Genomic DNA, 13,799 nt, shown 5'->3' on the forward strand with positions numbered 1-13,799 from the left:
ATCTCATCAAAAACTAATAAGCGCAGCATTGTGTTCCCAGACTAATGGAGCAGAGATTCATCATGTAGGATAAAAAATGGAAATGAGTTCCAAGGCTGGGCAAGAGGACGTACTTGACTACGAAAGGCGAGCGAGCCTCTGCGAGGATCCTCCTCTCCGAGTGGATGTGTTCTTCCTGCCTGTTGTCCACCACGTGCTTCTTTTTGATGACCTTGAGTGCAAAGGTGACATCCTCACCCTTCACCTTCACCTGCAGATGGACATGACAGGGTGGGTGTGACTCAGCACAGGCCTCAAACAGCAGGCATGGTTTCCATGGTTCCCATGTAAACATTAAGTTTACTCCTACCCATGAATACACCTTCCTAATGAACTTTCGGTAGAGTAAATTGATGCACTATCAAAATAATAATTTCTATATGAAGAAGGTCAGATTAGAGTTTGCCAGAAGACATCTAAAAGAACCTGCACAATTCTGAAAAACAGATTCTTTGCAAAGATGAAACCAAGATTAACATGTGTCAGAGTGATGGGAAGAGAAAAGGGTGGAGAAGAAGAGAAACAGTCGATGAGCCAAAGTACATCGCATCAACCATCAAACAGGTTACTAGTGTTACTGCTGATACAACCAGCAGGATGAATAGTGTACAGGACTACACTCTCTGCTCAGATTCAACCAAACGCTGCAAAACCGGTTGAACAGTGCTCATGGATAATAACCCCAAAAAGAAATAGGATATTCTTCAGTAGGCATTCTCAATCCAACAGATTGCATTTTTTCAGTTACTGCAGACAAAGCTGAATGCTGGAAGATTCTCAAACTCACCAAAGGTCTTACCAGTTCTACTCGTCCAAACCCGCCGACCCCAAGGGTAGAAATGACCTCCAGGTGATCAAAGGGCCTGGATGAAGAGAATTTGGAAACCAGTTCCTTCAGCTGGATGACATCAGGAGACAGAGGCTGACTTTGGTGGCGTGACACAGACCTCCTGGATGGAAGACACAGACAAAAACAGAGTGTCTACCTCAACCTAAACATTTAGCAAGAGAAGCAGTAGATCATAACTACTGTACATCTGTGAGTGGAGTTTTCACGTCTGTATTTTTCAAATCATAATTTATTACAATTTAAGTGAAATTCTTAACATTTCATCTGCTGACAAGCGAGCCAACGAAAACTTTAACAGAGAGAAAACAGCTAACAGACGAGTGCCTCAGATGGCGAACACCAGCTTATGTTTTCATCAAAGTTTTGAGCGAGTCTTCTCCTCGCTGTATCATCCGTAAAGCACAAGATGAGTGTGTTTGAAAAGGGATGAATGTGTAAAGCTCAGAGTCGTTGATAGAAGTGGAAAAGTTCGATATGGATGCAGTAAGAACAGAAGTTTTTCATACCATTTAAATACCCCGGATAAGAAGGATGGTGTGTCATGTTTCTACTTTAACTTGGTAAAAACAGCTAAACTGAAACAATAGGTAAAAAAATCTAAGCATGAAAAAAACTATAACATGAATCTCCTTTGCAACACGAAAACTTAATAACCTGCAGACATTGTATCAACCCAGAAGCTGAGAATAATTAAACATTGCAGTGATGTGCAGTTTGTTTTGCAATAAGTAGTCATTTCTCTGTAATGCAACCCATTTCTTTTTCCATGCTCAGAACATTTTCGTTCACTGTCCTGAACATCGGGTACTGCACCTACTTGGCATGTCTCTTCTTGTCGTCGCGATCGAGTGTTGCCACGTACCCTTGGAGGTACTTCTGCAGCTCATTGAAGGTGCCCACCGTCTGATCAAATGTCCTAGAAAAAAGACATCGGCACATTAGCAAACGAACCACTGGAATGTTGGCTGATTCCAAATCTGAACTCAGTTCACTGATAGTGATCGAACACGGTGAGATAACGAATGAATTCTTGTGGGAAAACTTCTGGAAAAATGTTGACACCGGCTGAAATGTATCAGAGTACAGCTTTGTTATTCATCATAGACTGGCATCTTTGTTCAGAGTCATTATCGAGTGAACAAAAGCACGTCTTTTACAACCTGTTAGGCATTATTTTAAATCTCAATACTCACTCTCTGTCGATGACAAGGCACTCCACCCCGTTCTCATCAGCAATGATATTGGCAGACCTGACGTCGTCACTGAAAGAGACATGCACACAAAAACTAAGACAACTGTACATTTTACAACTGTTTTCATTGTGAATTTGGCATAATGAAGCTATTTTTACCTCTGCCCACATTATGCTTTTATGTGTTTTTTCCGTGAATACAAACCTTGAAACATTTTTAATTCATTCTGATAAACAATCCACTAAAATTTGGCTTACACCCACCAAGGTATTCATGGTTATAGATTTATTGGTGGAAAGTTGACAAAAAGCCTTTAAAGTATAAAGATTTAAAATATGATGTCAGACTTTTAAGGTCAGTAGATCGATCTGAGGGTGGTATAAAGCCACTTAAAACTATGTTTCTTACTGCCATTGTTTGTATTGACAACATATCGGGAATGATGTCTGGGGATCTGAAATATCACGTTACTTTGGACCTCTGACCTCATCTACAAGGTCAAATAAGATCAAACTTTCATATATGTTTTGAAAACTGTTTTAAAACGTGTTTTTAATTTCTACTATCTTTGTTTGTTGCTGCAACATTTAGGAAATGATACTGGCATCAGGAGATTCTAAATATCACATAGTTTGCATCCAAATATCATGTCACATTTCTTTTTTTTTCTTTTTTATGTGTTATGGCTTTAAAGACAAATTGCCTAATTAGTTCTTACATATAAAAGAGAAAAGAAAACAAAATGAATATTTACAACATACAAAACCCTTTTCAGATTTTGTCTATATTCACTAATTCATTGTTTTGCACTATATTATCCTAGCATTGCTCTCGGTATGGAAGCAGGTGCTGCGTTATGTTACCTCCCAATCCTTACCTTTAATATTCATCTATATAGCACCAGTCCACAACAATCCCCTGACGCTGTTTGAATATGAATATTTCAGTCTTTTGTTGACATGACCTGACTGTTGCTGTATTTTACCTTATAAGTGCTTTTTCTCCAAAGTAGTCTCCCTTCTGCAGCGTGTTGATGATCTGTGGCAGCTTGTGGGCCTCGGTGGTCTGGGTCACTTTCACCTGCACAAGACAGTTTGCTGGATGTTCATCTCTTCACCTCCTACAGACACTTTTAATTTTCTCAAATTTTTTTTAAAGCATTATAAAAACATAAAATGCTAAAGAATTGAAACAACAGACATAACCTACCTTCCAAATGTTTGAGGTTAAAGTCTTCTTTAATAGTACATAATCCGAAATGTCGTAGATAACAGTTACTGATTAACATTTTGTATAATCAGGCATGATTTTTAAAGCGACGTCTACGTGGGCATAGACAGACCCGTTTTTAAAATCCTCTCTCCTCTCCTCTAGGTTTGTTTAAAGGACAGAGACTTTTAACAAACCTGTTTTGCTCAAAAAAATAAAATAGTCTTCTGAAACTCAACATTTTTTCTGTAGAAGACATTGACACAGTATGCAGTACTCTCTTCATAAATCCACACAGTCTGGCCTCCATGGCCTTTAATGAAGCTTCCAGATGAGAACCTGTCTGTCTGTCAGACGATGATGTATCGCTGTTCTTTTTCTCGCTGTTTACTGTGGTTCTCTTGCTACTTCAGTTCAATCTAGTTTGTCCAGTTTGCAGGACAGATTAGATCTCTTTGCTAGCTCGAGAAGGCCTTGGTGTCCCTCCACTTCTGGCAGAGCTGGATGAGGTGGCCAGGGGGGGGGCTGGTAGCTACGTAGCTTTAACACAACAATTTCTTCGAAATTGTTTTGGATTTCCCCTCATCTCACCTAGACGACTGTGTGACCCATGGCCTGGTTTTTCTTCAATTTTTTTTTTACACAGAAGTGATGTTTGGTGAAAGCAGGCCCTCAAACTGAAAGAATTATAATGAATGCTTACATTAACTATTAATTTAATGTTACAGTGCGTACAAAAATGTGCTTTTAAGGAGTAGTGTACTTAATTATACCAACTGGAACATGATGGGCCCAGTGTGATGTGGTGGTGTTGAAGTACTTTATGCTTTCCTGACTTGTTGTTTGAATAGAAGCATTATTTGCAGGTCTCTGTCTGATTTTCCTCTTCAAACTGTTGCCTGCTCGAGCTGCAGGCTTCCACCATTTCACGCCTGCAGCCTGACAGTTGTCAAACCTTTCGGTAATTTGTGAAGCACTGGACACCAGGGGCCCACCCTGGCCGAGGTCAAGCGTCCCACTGGTGGCATCGTGGTGCCGAAAAAATGCCACAATTACATCACAGCCATTATGGTCAAAGTGTGCTTTAGCTAAGTGTCCCATTTGACCCCACTGACCTTTACTTCCCTGTTTTTCCTGATGGCAGGCACTCTCAGATGTTATTTCTACCCTCATTTGTGGGGGTTACAAAGGGGGGGGGGGGGGGGGGGGGCATTTCCTGTATTAGCCCCCTTCTTCCCAAACAACATGTGTCTCTCTTTGGTTTGGTTTGGTTAGCTTAGCGCTGAAGAGCTGCAGTCTCGGATCAGCTCATAATGGCATTTTGAGAGTCCCCCATGGACAGCTCTGGTGTCGGGTTCCCGACTTATCAGACAGACTGGCGGGTGAGTCATAGCCCTACAACTCCCCAGACTCACGTACAGTTTGGTCAACATACTGGTCAACATGTTGGACTGTTACTGAGGGAAGACACTTATTCTGTGTGTGTTTTATCTTGTCTTTTGGACATTTTCTCTGTATGATTAAACGTTAAACGTGATATGAGGCAGGTATATTACCAAGATACTCCTCTTTCTTTTGTTGGAGATGTACTTACTATAAAACACTGCTGTATGCAGTGTTGTTTTCATTTGTGGAAACCAGATTGAAGCAACGTCCTGCAAAGCTTTGAGAGTCGAGCGGTGCTCGAGCAGCTGTTTGGCACTCAGGCTGAGTAATAAGAGCTTTTGCTGCAAATATGGGAGCAGCATCCGGATCCGTGCAATGGAGACATCATGTAGTATTATCTCACCAAAGCACTTGAGGATTTATTCTATTGTTGGAAGACAGGATTATGGCTTGCGTCCCTAATGAGTGCCATTGTTGCAGAAAATGTCTCAGAAATCTCTGCAGTGCAGCTCATGTGTTATATATTTTTATAACTGACAAGAATAATAGCAAAAACTATGAATGACAAGTTAGACTGACTGGCAACATAGAAAGCATTTACTATTTTTGATTAATAATTCTTAAAGTAAAAGTAGTAATGCAATGATGCTATTCATAAAACTGATCTAGTTTGGTTTTGGTGATTAGTTTATTCCAAAACTGCAACAACAGCAGCATACTGCTTAGTTATGAAGCAAATATCCACAGAAATGACTGCTGAGGGCGAGGATGTATGGCTTGTTTCATTTTGAGAACGACAGGTTATCAATAGCATCAACATATCCTATATATAAAACATGGACGTAGCCATGTGATGTCACCCAGTGGTTTATTGAACTCTTTTTTTCAAGCCTCAAGTTTGGTCAAACAAAATAGGGTGGGTGAGGATTTAAGGGCACATGCTCATTTAAAGCATGCTGTTACAGCTTATGAATGACAGGTTAGCCAAGCCCTAAAGTCTACATTTGTTTATTGACTCGTTGACTCTATTTGTAATCATAATTTGCAAAAGGAGGATCAGGCTGTAATAAATAAGACTTACAACTAGTAACTGAGAGCATGAACTCAACAAGGAAATGTTTACTGAGGTCGTGAATCAAGTGAGAAGTTGGATCGTTTTCTCAAATACTTCTATTCAATAAGACACCCCCAAAGAATCTCCCCCTGCTGGCCAGTAGAAAGAATGCAGGTTTAAAGCACTTCTGAACTGGCTTCACTTCACAAAGGCTAAATCTTTTCTTAATATATATTGTATCGGTGTCAGAAGCAAGTTTAGGTTTAGCATAACCCTAAATTAAAAGAGTTGCTCTTTGAATCATGCGGCTTTGTGTTCGTGCAGCTCGTTCAACAAACGACAGACACGTTACCTTTCCTTGTGCGATGATGTAAAAGGTGCTGCCCTCCTCTCCCTCTCGGATGACGTACTCGCCTTTGTCATAGTATTCCTAAAGGGTGTGAGATCGGGGGAGGACAACCGTCAGAACTGAGATGTTGCATTGATTTAATCACTGAAGCAGCCGGTCTGATTCCTGGTAGCCGGGCCCTGCGGGCTGAGAGCAGCTGTCAGTGACGCTCAGTCATTCAGAGCCTCTCAGCCTGCTGTTCAGGAGGGATTTTCAGGGGGAAAATGAAAATGAAGTCAATAGAAAAATATTAATTATGATGTTTTTAATGTCTGTTAATGGGGGCTTGAGTGAGGATGAATTTGACAGCCAATTTGTGTTTGACACATGTTTTAAATTAACACTGAATGAACCTCAAATGAATGCTTGAAATGAGGTACGAATATGTCCATTTGATCCCTTTCCAAATAATAAAAAATATATATATTTGCCGATCACAATTTTCCGCAGAGAGGGCTTAAATTAACTTTTCAAAATGCCACAGATTTAAAAATTGCACTGAGGTTTATGATTACACAGAGAACACAGAAATGTTTTCCAATTAAACTGGTTTAAAGTGATCATTTAGATATAATATGACGTGTATGTAATTATTATATGATGTGAATAGATCTATATGTGGATGGAGCTTTAAGATAATAAACTGACTATACAATGCAGACAGTAAAAAACATAAAGGAAGGTCCAGCTGACACATAAAAGTCAATATTCCAATTAATTTCAAATACAAATCAGTCACTGACTAATCATTTGTTACATAACAGAATTTACGAAATAGGCCCTCTAAACTCGGTGGCTGACAGGTGGACACACACCTGCGCTCTCTGTGATCTAATACTGTGTTTCTACCACTTCGCCAGTTAATTAACAAGATTTGGAATTGGTGATGCAATATTGGCCCATGATGGATCGTGAGATGATCGATGGGCAGTGTCAGATGACTAGTGTAGTTTCACAAGTCCCACATGGACATTTGTTTTGCCACTCGACAACCACAGACGGAAATCATCTACACTCGTGGACACACAGAGCCTGCTTAGAGTTCTATTGTGATACATTGTTGCTTGTTCTGTAGTGCAGATCGTGTCCTGCATCAGTGTGTTATCATAATACTACAAACATTACTCACAGGTGAAAAGAAAATTAGTCAGCCAATCAGAAACATCATATAATAAAAGCTGTTATGTAGTTCAGTCATCATGACACGCTCCAGCGACTTAAAATCACGCTCGACTTGTTTCAGAGTTTAACTTTAGGAGCGTCATAAAACCGAGCGACACTCTGAAATTCTCGAGTCAAACACTGAGGTACAGCACGTTCTGCCAGCTCTCTTCCAGAAACAGATTCCTCCGCTTCATCCTGTCAGTCGCCGTTTCTCCGAAACCAACATCCCACAGCATCCCAACCGCAGCATTAAAACCAGACCGCTGAATCAGCGAGCTGGCAGATCGCCTTCCATTTTAAAGCTTTTAGGTGAAGAAAGCGCGATGAATGAAGGTGACCAGGATGAAATGTTGCCTGGGACAGAGGCCAAGTTCCTGCAGCTGAGACAACCGTCCGCGGCTATAATCCATTTGACTATAGAGGACTTTGCCCAGAAGTGAACAAACAAATCAGAGCAACCACGCGTAAACATTCCCGGGTGTTTACTGTCAAAACTCTTGACACAAGTGGCATTTTCCTTGAGCGTCCGAGACTGTTTACGCCCCGTTTACGCTTCAGGAGAGCCTAGTTTAACACCCGTCAGTGACAGCGGAGACAACATGCCAGGGCTTTGTTTATAAAGACTGTCTGGATGAAGCTGTAGAGGTGCAGATGAGCGACGGCGTTTGACCTGTGTCTCAGGTTTGTTATACCAGACAACTAAGCTTGTCAAATTTAAACGCACGCCTTTTTATGAAAAGTCCTCTAACCTCCAACAATTAAATCCCGTTCTCTCCTACTTTACACTAACTTCTGATTTGGTCAGTGGCAGACAGCCACTTGTGCTCAGCTGTGTTTGAGTTAAGTTTGAGTGCAGTCATTCTGTTTGTTTCCGGTCAGTCGATGAGGAACAGCAAACACTCAAACTGCATCTCTCTCCATGCTTGAAGTTGCAGATGCACTGTGGCGGGGATCACTCTAGTCTTTAGCAGCCCCCACGTGGACGGGCTTCCCAGTGCAGCCCCCTGAACGCATCGTGCTGATTTCAAAGAACTGTTGAAACAGTGATGATATGCACACTTGTGCATGATTTATAAAGTGGTCACGACAGTGACGGAAGGAGATTTTTTTGGTCTTTCCCGCAGACTGACACTGTATTTGTGGGGCATGAAAGAAGGGGCACCCATGCCTTTTGAAATAAATTATTAAATAGCACCATATATACTTTGTGAAGGTAAATAATAAATGAGGATTTTGCTGCCTCTCCGGCAAGCTCCACCATTCCAGACTGCAATCAGTGCTATAGATGGCGGCCTACCCCCTGCACTCCAAGCATAACCAAAATCATTTTATGTTTCCATGGTGAACATAATTAAATCATACATGATCTGCAAAATTCAACAACTTGACACTTGTTAAATTTATTCTTGTCGAGATGAAGTGATGCAATCTACCAAGAGTGGTTAACTGTCTGGACTTGCGATATCACAAGATCACGTGAGATTTCAAACCACAGGAAAATCACTGGGGTTATAAGAGGCAGAAAAGCATCACACATCACGTGTTTGTGGTTTAACCTGTCAAGGACAAAAACTTAGAAAATTCTGCATCAAGCCTTGTAATCATAGCTTTCCTACTTTTTTTTTACTGTCTGGCGTGACAGCTCGGCGGTGCCGTGGCACCAGTGCTAACAGCAGGAATCCACCAACTGGCCATGGGACCATGGGTTCTCTCTGGGTACTCCACACTCCAAAGACATGCAGTTAGTGGGGTTAGGTTAATTGGTGATTCTAAATTGCCCAGAGATGTGAATTGAGTGAAATGTTGTCTGTCTCTGTGTGTTAGCCCTGCGATACACTGGCGACCCTGATAACAATAAGCGAAAGAGAATGGATGGATGGAGTGACGGATATACCAAAGCTGTTATAAATCCATTAAAGTTTCGTGTTAACACTCCAAAGAATAACTCTTTAAATGAACTTAAAATAATCATGGAAAGGATTTCCACAATAATAAATGGCTTTCTATTACCATTAAGTACTTTTGTTGGACTAATGTCATTTACATGGGTTGAATCAACTTAATTAAATTAACTTGGACTCAACTGCAGTAAATAAATTGATTCATCATTAATTAATTAAGCTGGTCCAACTCAGCTACATTAAGTTGAAATAACAGAATTGTATAATGCTAAAGCACTTTAATCACTTGGAAATCCTTTTCATGATTTTTTTTCAAGTGTGTTTTCATCTGCATTGCATCCTTGGTGAGCTGAGTGTAGGGCCACCTGCTGTGGGATCTGGTTAGTTTGTCCCTTCAGCTCACACTGGACCTTAAATTTTAAGCATCTGAATCTGAGCTTGTTAGCCGAGCTGGGCTTCAGCATTCAGGCTCCGACTCCAGGCTGCAACTTTCAGGGTTGGCTTGTCAATCTTCGTGATGACATGACAAGATGTTGCATGCCAGGCGCACAAGTGAATGAAAGGATACATTCTTTTCGTTGCTGTTTTATGTTTTTACTTTCAACAGACCCACTTTTTTTGGTCACTGAATCTTTCCAGTTCAAATTCCAACCAGCTGATCATACTGAAAATCATCAGAGAGACCTAAAAACAACTACTCCCTTCACACACTCACATGCAAAACACACCAAATTCCATTCCCCCACTGTTTGACAAGACGCTTCAATACTATCTGGCGGATTCTCACTGAACATCTGCACCGCTATTAGGTTACAGCTGCCCCCCTGAGAGGCAACAGAATCAGCTCCATTAGAAATGACTGAATAAGGAGATTCTCCTGTAGCGGAGAGTAGCATAACGAGCGACGACTGCAAAGATCGTCCTTGAAGTTTCCATTGTGAAAAGAAGCTGAGAAAGCGGTGCGGAAATGCAACGCTTACGGAGAAAAAACGGACTATGCACGGGTCTCCTGCATGCTTCGGCTTACACAGTTATACACACTTGCACGGTCTCACACCAAAAGCCTGTCACTCGCACATCTTTAAGAAATCACTCGTCCCCCATTTGAATAAACAGTTTCTGGGGCCTTAGTCAAATAATTATGGTAACAATATACAGCACCCAGCGATGACAGCAATAATATCGGCTCTGTTCATCAACAAGGTAATTTGTGAGGTCTTGCGACTGGCGGCGGAACGAATATGCTGACATGCAGTAATGGTATAAGGCCAAATGGTAATGATATTTTGACAGCAGCTATCTGCAAAGCTGGGGCTCCCACGAGCTGCCAGAAGGTTGTGCAATACTGAGGCAATACAATGAAAAGTCAGGAGAAATAAAGATAATTTGACAGAATAACTTACCACCTCCAGGCAGTCCACTATTTTGCTTAGCTTGTCGTCTGGTAGATTAGCCAAAAGTGAAACACTGACGCAAAAGAAAAAGAAAAAACAGGCATTACATTGTTAAAACAAATCACTACATGTTATTATGCAGAACCTGGTTTCCTGTGTCACAAGACACCACAGTTTCAGACAGTGGAACTGACAAATCGATCATTTGTTTAATGTATCGTGGTATTGACTTAGATCGTGTGACCCAGTTTTGATAGTAAAATACACTTGCAAAGCATTTAATCATGACCTGAAGCAAACCTTCCTCTCTTACCCACAACCTAAAGTCTCATTTAGCTCACTGACCCACAAACCGTCTTTGGTGTTGTTGTCTTGACAACACTGGACCCCAAAGGCAAAGAGAGAAAATCTCCGCACAAGGAGGCAAGACGGGTGGCGGTGGCACAAATCACAGGATGTTTCTTATAGTTTTGGCCCTCAGTGAGAGGTGTTTTACCTAATGTGGTCACGTCAGGTACACACCCCACCCTCCCACTGTTAAAGTCTTCATTTTGGGAGGGGCAACCAATCAGAAGAAAGCCAAAATAATAAAGCTAAGCTTCCTAAAGAAAGATGAGAAGGAAGCAGAAACAGTTTGTTGTTGTTGTTGTTGATCTAAAGGGCTGCATCAAGCACCAGTATTACATAAAAGGATTATTTTGAACTGTGAATCATGCACAGCTATTCTAGTAGACTCCAAGAATAAAAACACTGAGCTGGAAATGAGTAAAATAGGTCCCAGTTTGGACATAGTTTGGCACTAAAAATATTTGGTTAGGTGTGGAAAACGATCCTGTTTGGGGTTGAAATAGACAGCTTTGTTCCTGCATGCTGGAAAAAAGTTGTGAAAAAGATGTAAAATGTGACACCACGGGGGTAAGCACCTGTTCATGAGGAGTAAAGTGAAGCTGGTCTTGCTGTTGCTCTGACCGCACCAACACCACCGGACATCTTGTATTCATATGTCTGTTAAATGTCTCATCTGATAATTTTATTGGTCTCAGGAGTTTTTGTTGGACAGTCTTAGTGGACTTGAAGCTAACCTTCGGAGGAAGTTGCGATACTGCTCGTGTCGTGTCTCGGCCGTCCTCCTCATAATGTTCTGGAAAACTTCCCGATCCAAAACCCACGTCCTCACTTTGTTCACAGCTGTAGAAGCAACACAACATGCATCAGTACCACTACATGTCCCTGATTAGTGAAGACTGACAGCTGGTTTAAAAGCAGTGTGTGCTGATAACAGCCATGCTGGAAAACTCACATCACCTGTCATTAGACACATGAAAATGCTTTGTTTTTCCAAATGGACAAAGGAGGTGAGAAAAACGCTGTAATCTGTCCTTTATCTTGATGCTGAGTCACTTCAAATCAACAGAAACTCTGAGGCGGGCCTCTGTTGGTAAAAGGAGGAAGTAGCTGTGAAGGTTTGACATGAACCAGTAGCAAAGAAAGAGCTGCTCTTTATCTGCTTCATCTGTTATCACGGAAAACCCACTGAGAGGCTTGTCAAACTGTCAGAGTTTTTCCAGTGCACCCTGAATATTGAGGTCATTTTGGCCCCCCTCCCCCAAGGACCAGCAGTCAATTTACTTGGTTAAATATACAAACTGAGACAAAGAGCACTCACATACTACATGGTATGCACTTTCCAAATGCCAAGAAGACAAAAACCAATCAGCACGCAAAGCTGCGGCTGTCATGTAAAGCCTCTGTCAACACAACCGCGCTGACGCTTGTTTGCTTCCCATCCAGGTTCTTCTGCTCAGCGTTTTAAGAAGCCTGAAACTCAGACGGAGGTCACTCCTGATTCTTTTGTTATTGACGTCATTCTGGAAATTTCTCAAATGCAACGTCAAAGCGATATGCATCAACATATTGATTATTTATTTTGTTTCTTCCACTCATATAATGCTTTATTGTTGCATATTCTCCCTGTGCTCTCAGCAGAAGTCCAGGAATAAGGAGAGGAACCCCTCATCGAGAAAAGGGACAGTTATTAGAATTTAAACCTCACCTGTAAGATTCTGAGCTGAGCACAGAGTCATGTCTAAGTGGTACACAGGCGTCACGGCAAAAATCAGGTTAAATTTGGTTCTAAGATGAACCTCGAAGCTAAATGTCTGGATCACAGCAGTTGTTTTAACAATTCAAACACACACGTCTTTAATCTTTTAATACATGTGCCTGACGCTTTCTTTAAATGTGAAGTCACTGAGATCACACAGCCATACAACGTCCACTCCACACACACAGACACGCTTCCCATAGGGTCGCGTCTCCCTGTTCGCTCAGCGGTGAGACATCTGCGGCGTCTGGACAGTAACTATAAATGTTAGAGCAGTGTGGTGCTGCAGCGGTTAGCACTGCTGCCTCACAGCAAGAAGGTTGTTGGTTCAATTCTACTCTTTAAGAATTTAACGAGGAGTGTGGAGGATCAAACGACCTTTTCACTTTCCTACCAAATGTAAAGGGACGTATTTTCCCTGATCTTTTTCACTTTTTATCCAAATCTCAGTGTTCTTCTTCATCTTTTTAACATCTGCTCAACAAGTTTTGGGGATATCAGTGGATTATTTCGGTCACCTAGGAATTAAAAATCCCAGAGCCATTTTTTTCATTTATGCTCAGTGAGTAGCTTTCATCGGAAACAACAAGGTGCCATCTTGAAACACATTATTCAGATTTCATAATATATTCATGGCTGTCATGCCCAAGGCCTTCTTCAAAGAATAACTGCCAGAGACCATTGTAGTGTTAAACTTTGACAGTCTTTAATGGGCTTTCCTGTCCCACTATCAGAGCTCTGCTAGTTCTACTCCGTATGTGTAACCTGATGATAAACTTTTAAACTGGAACACTGCGACGCTGCATGTAAATGTACAGTCTGGAAAAAGGAGGAAATGGGACACTGGGCATTAGACTTGCGTTACATTTGGTGTTTGATTTTGTCTGCTGCGTGGGTCGCGGGTGATTCAAACCCTGGGGCACTCAGTGTGTTTCAACCTTTAAAAAAGCGTCCTAAACACCTTGAGCTCTGATGTAGTTTCATTCTCTACTGTACAAATTCAAAACAAGCAAAAAGAATTATGGATCCACAGTCACATTAGATCCAGGTGTGCAGAAAATACTTACTTCTTCTTAGATTTTTCTCCTGTTTGTTTTGTTGTGACAATGAATTTTAT

The 13,799-nt window shown here is 41.3% G+C and overlaps 1 protein-coding gene across 2 annotated transcripts in view; it reads right to left on the reverse strand.

Annotated features, from left to right (window-relative positions):
• Window positions 1–13,799, reverse strand: part of prkg2 (protein kinase cGMP-dependent 2) — a 38,286-nt gene that overhangs the window by 11,168 nt on the left and 13,319 nt on the right. Inside the window, exons 5-12 of one of the 2 annotated variants that reach the window (XM_063489308.1) lie at window positions 11,661–11,766; window positions 10,588–10,651; window positions 6,084–6,161; window positions 3,068–3,162; window positions 2,083–2,151; window positions 1,707–1,805; window positions 839–989; window positions 114–250 (exon numbers count right to left, since the gene is read on the reverse strand). In XM_063489308.1, the coding sequence (XP_063345378.1) occupies window positions 114–250; window positions 839–989; window positions 1,707–1,805; window positions 2,083–2,151; window positions 3,068–3,162; window positions 6,084–6,161; window positions 10,588–10,651; window positions 11,661–11,766 (799 nt within the window). Of the gene's footprint in view, window positions 1–113; window positions 251–826; window positions 990–1,706; window positions 1,806–2,082; window positions 2,152–3,067; window positions 3,163–6,083; window positions 6,162–10,587; window positions 10,652–11,660; window positions 11,767–13,799 lie in introns of both variants that reach the window. The other variant, XM_063489307.1, reaches the window with a different exon arrangement.

This window comes from Pelmatolapia mariae, linkage group LG12 (assembly GCF_036321145.2).
Source record: "Pelmatolapia mariae isolate MD_Pm_ZW linkage group LG12, Pm_UMD_F_2, whole genome shotgun sequence".
Classification (NCBI taxonomy): Eukaryota; Metazoa; Chordata; class Actinopteri; order Cichliformes; family Cichlidae; genus Pelmatolapia; species Pelmatolapia mariae.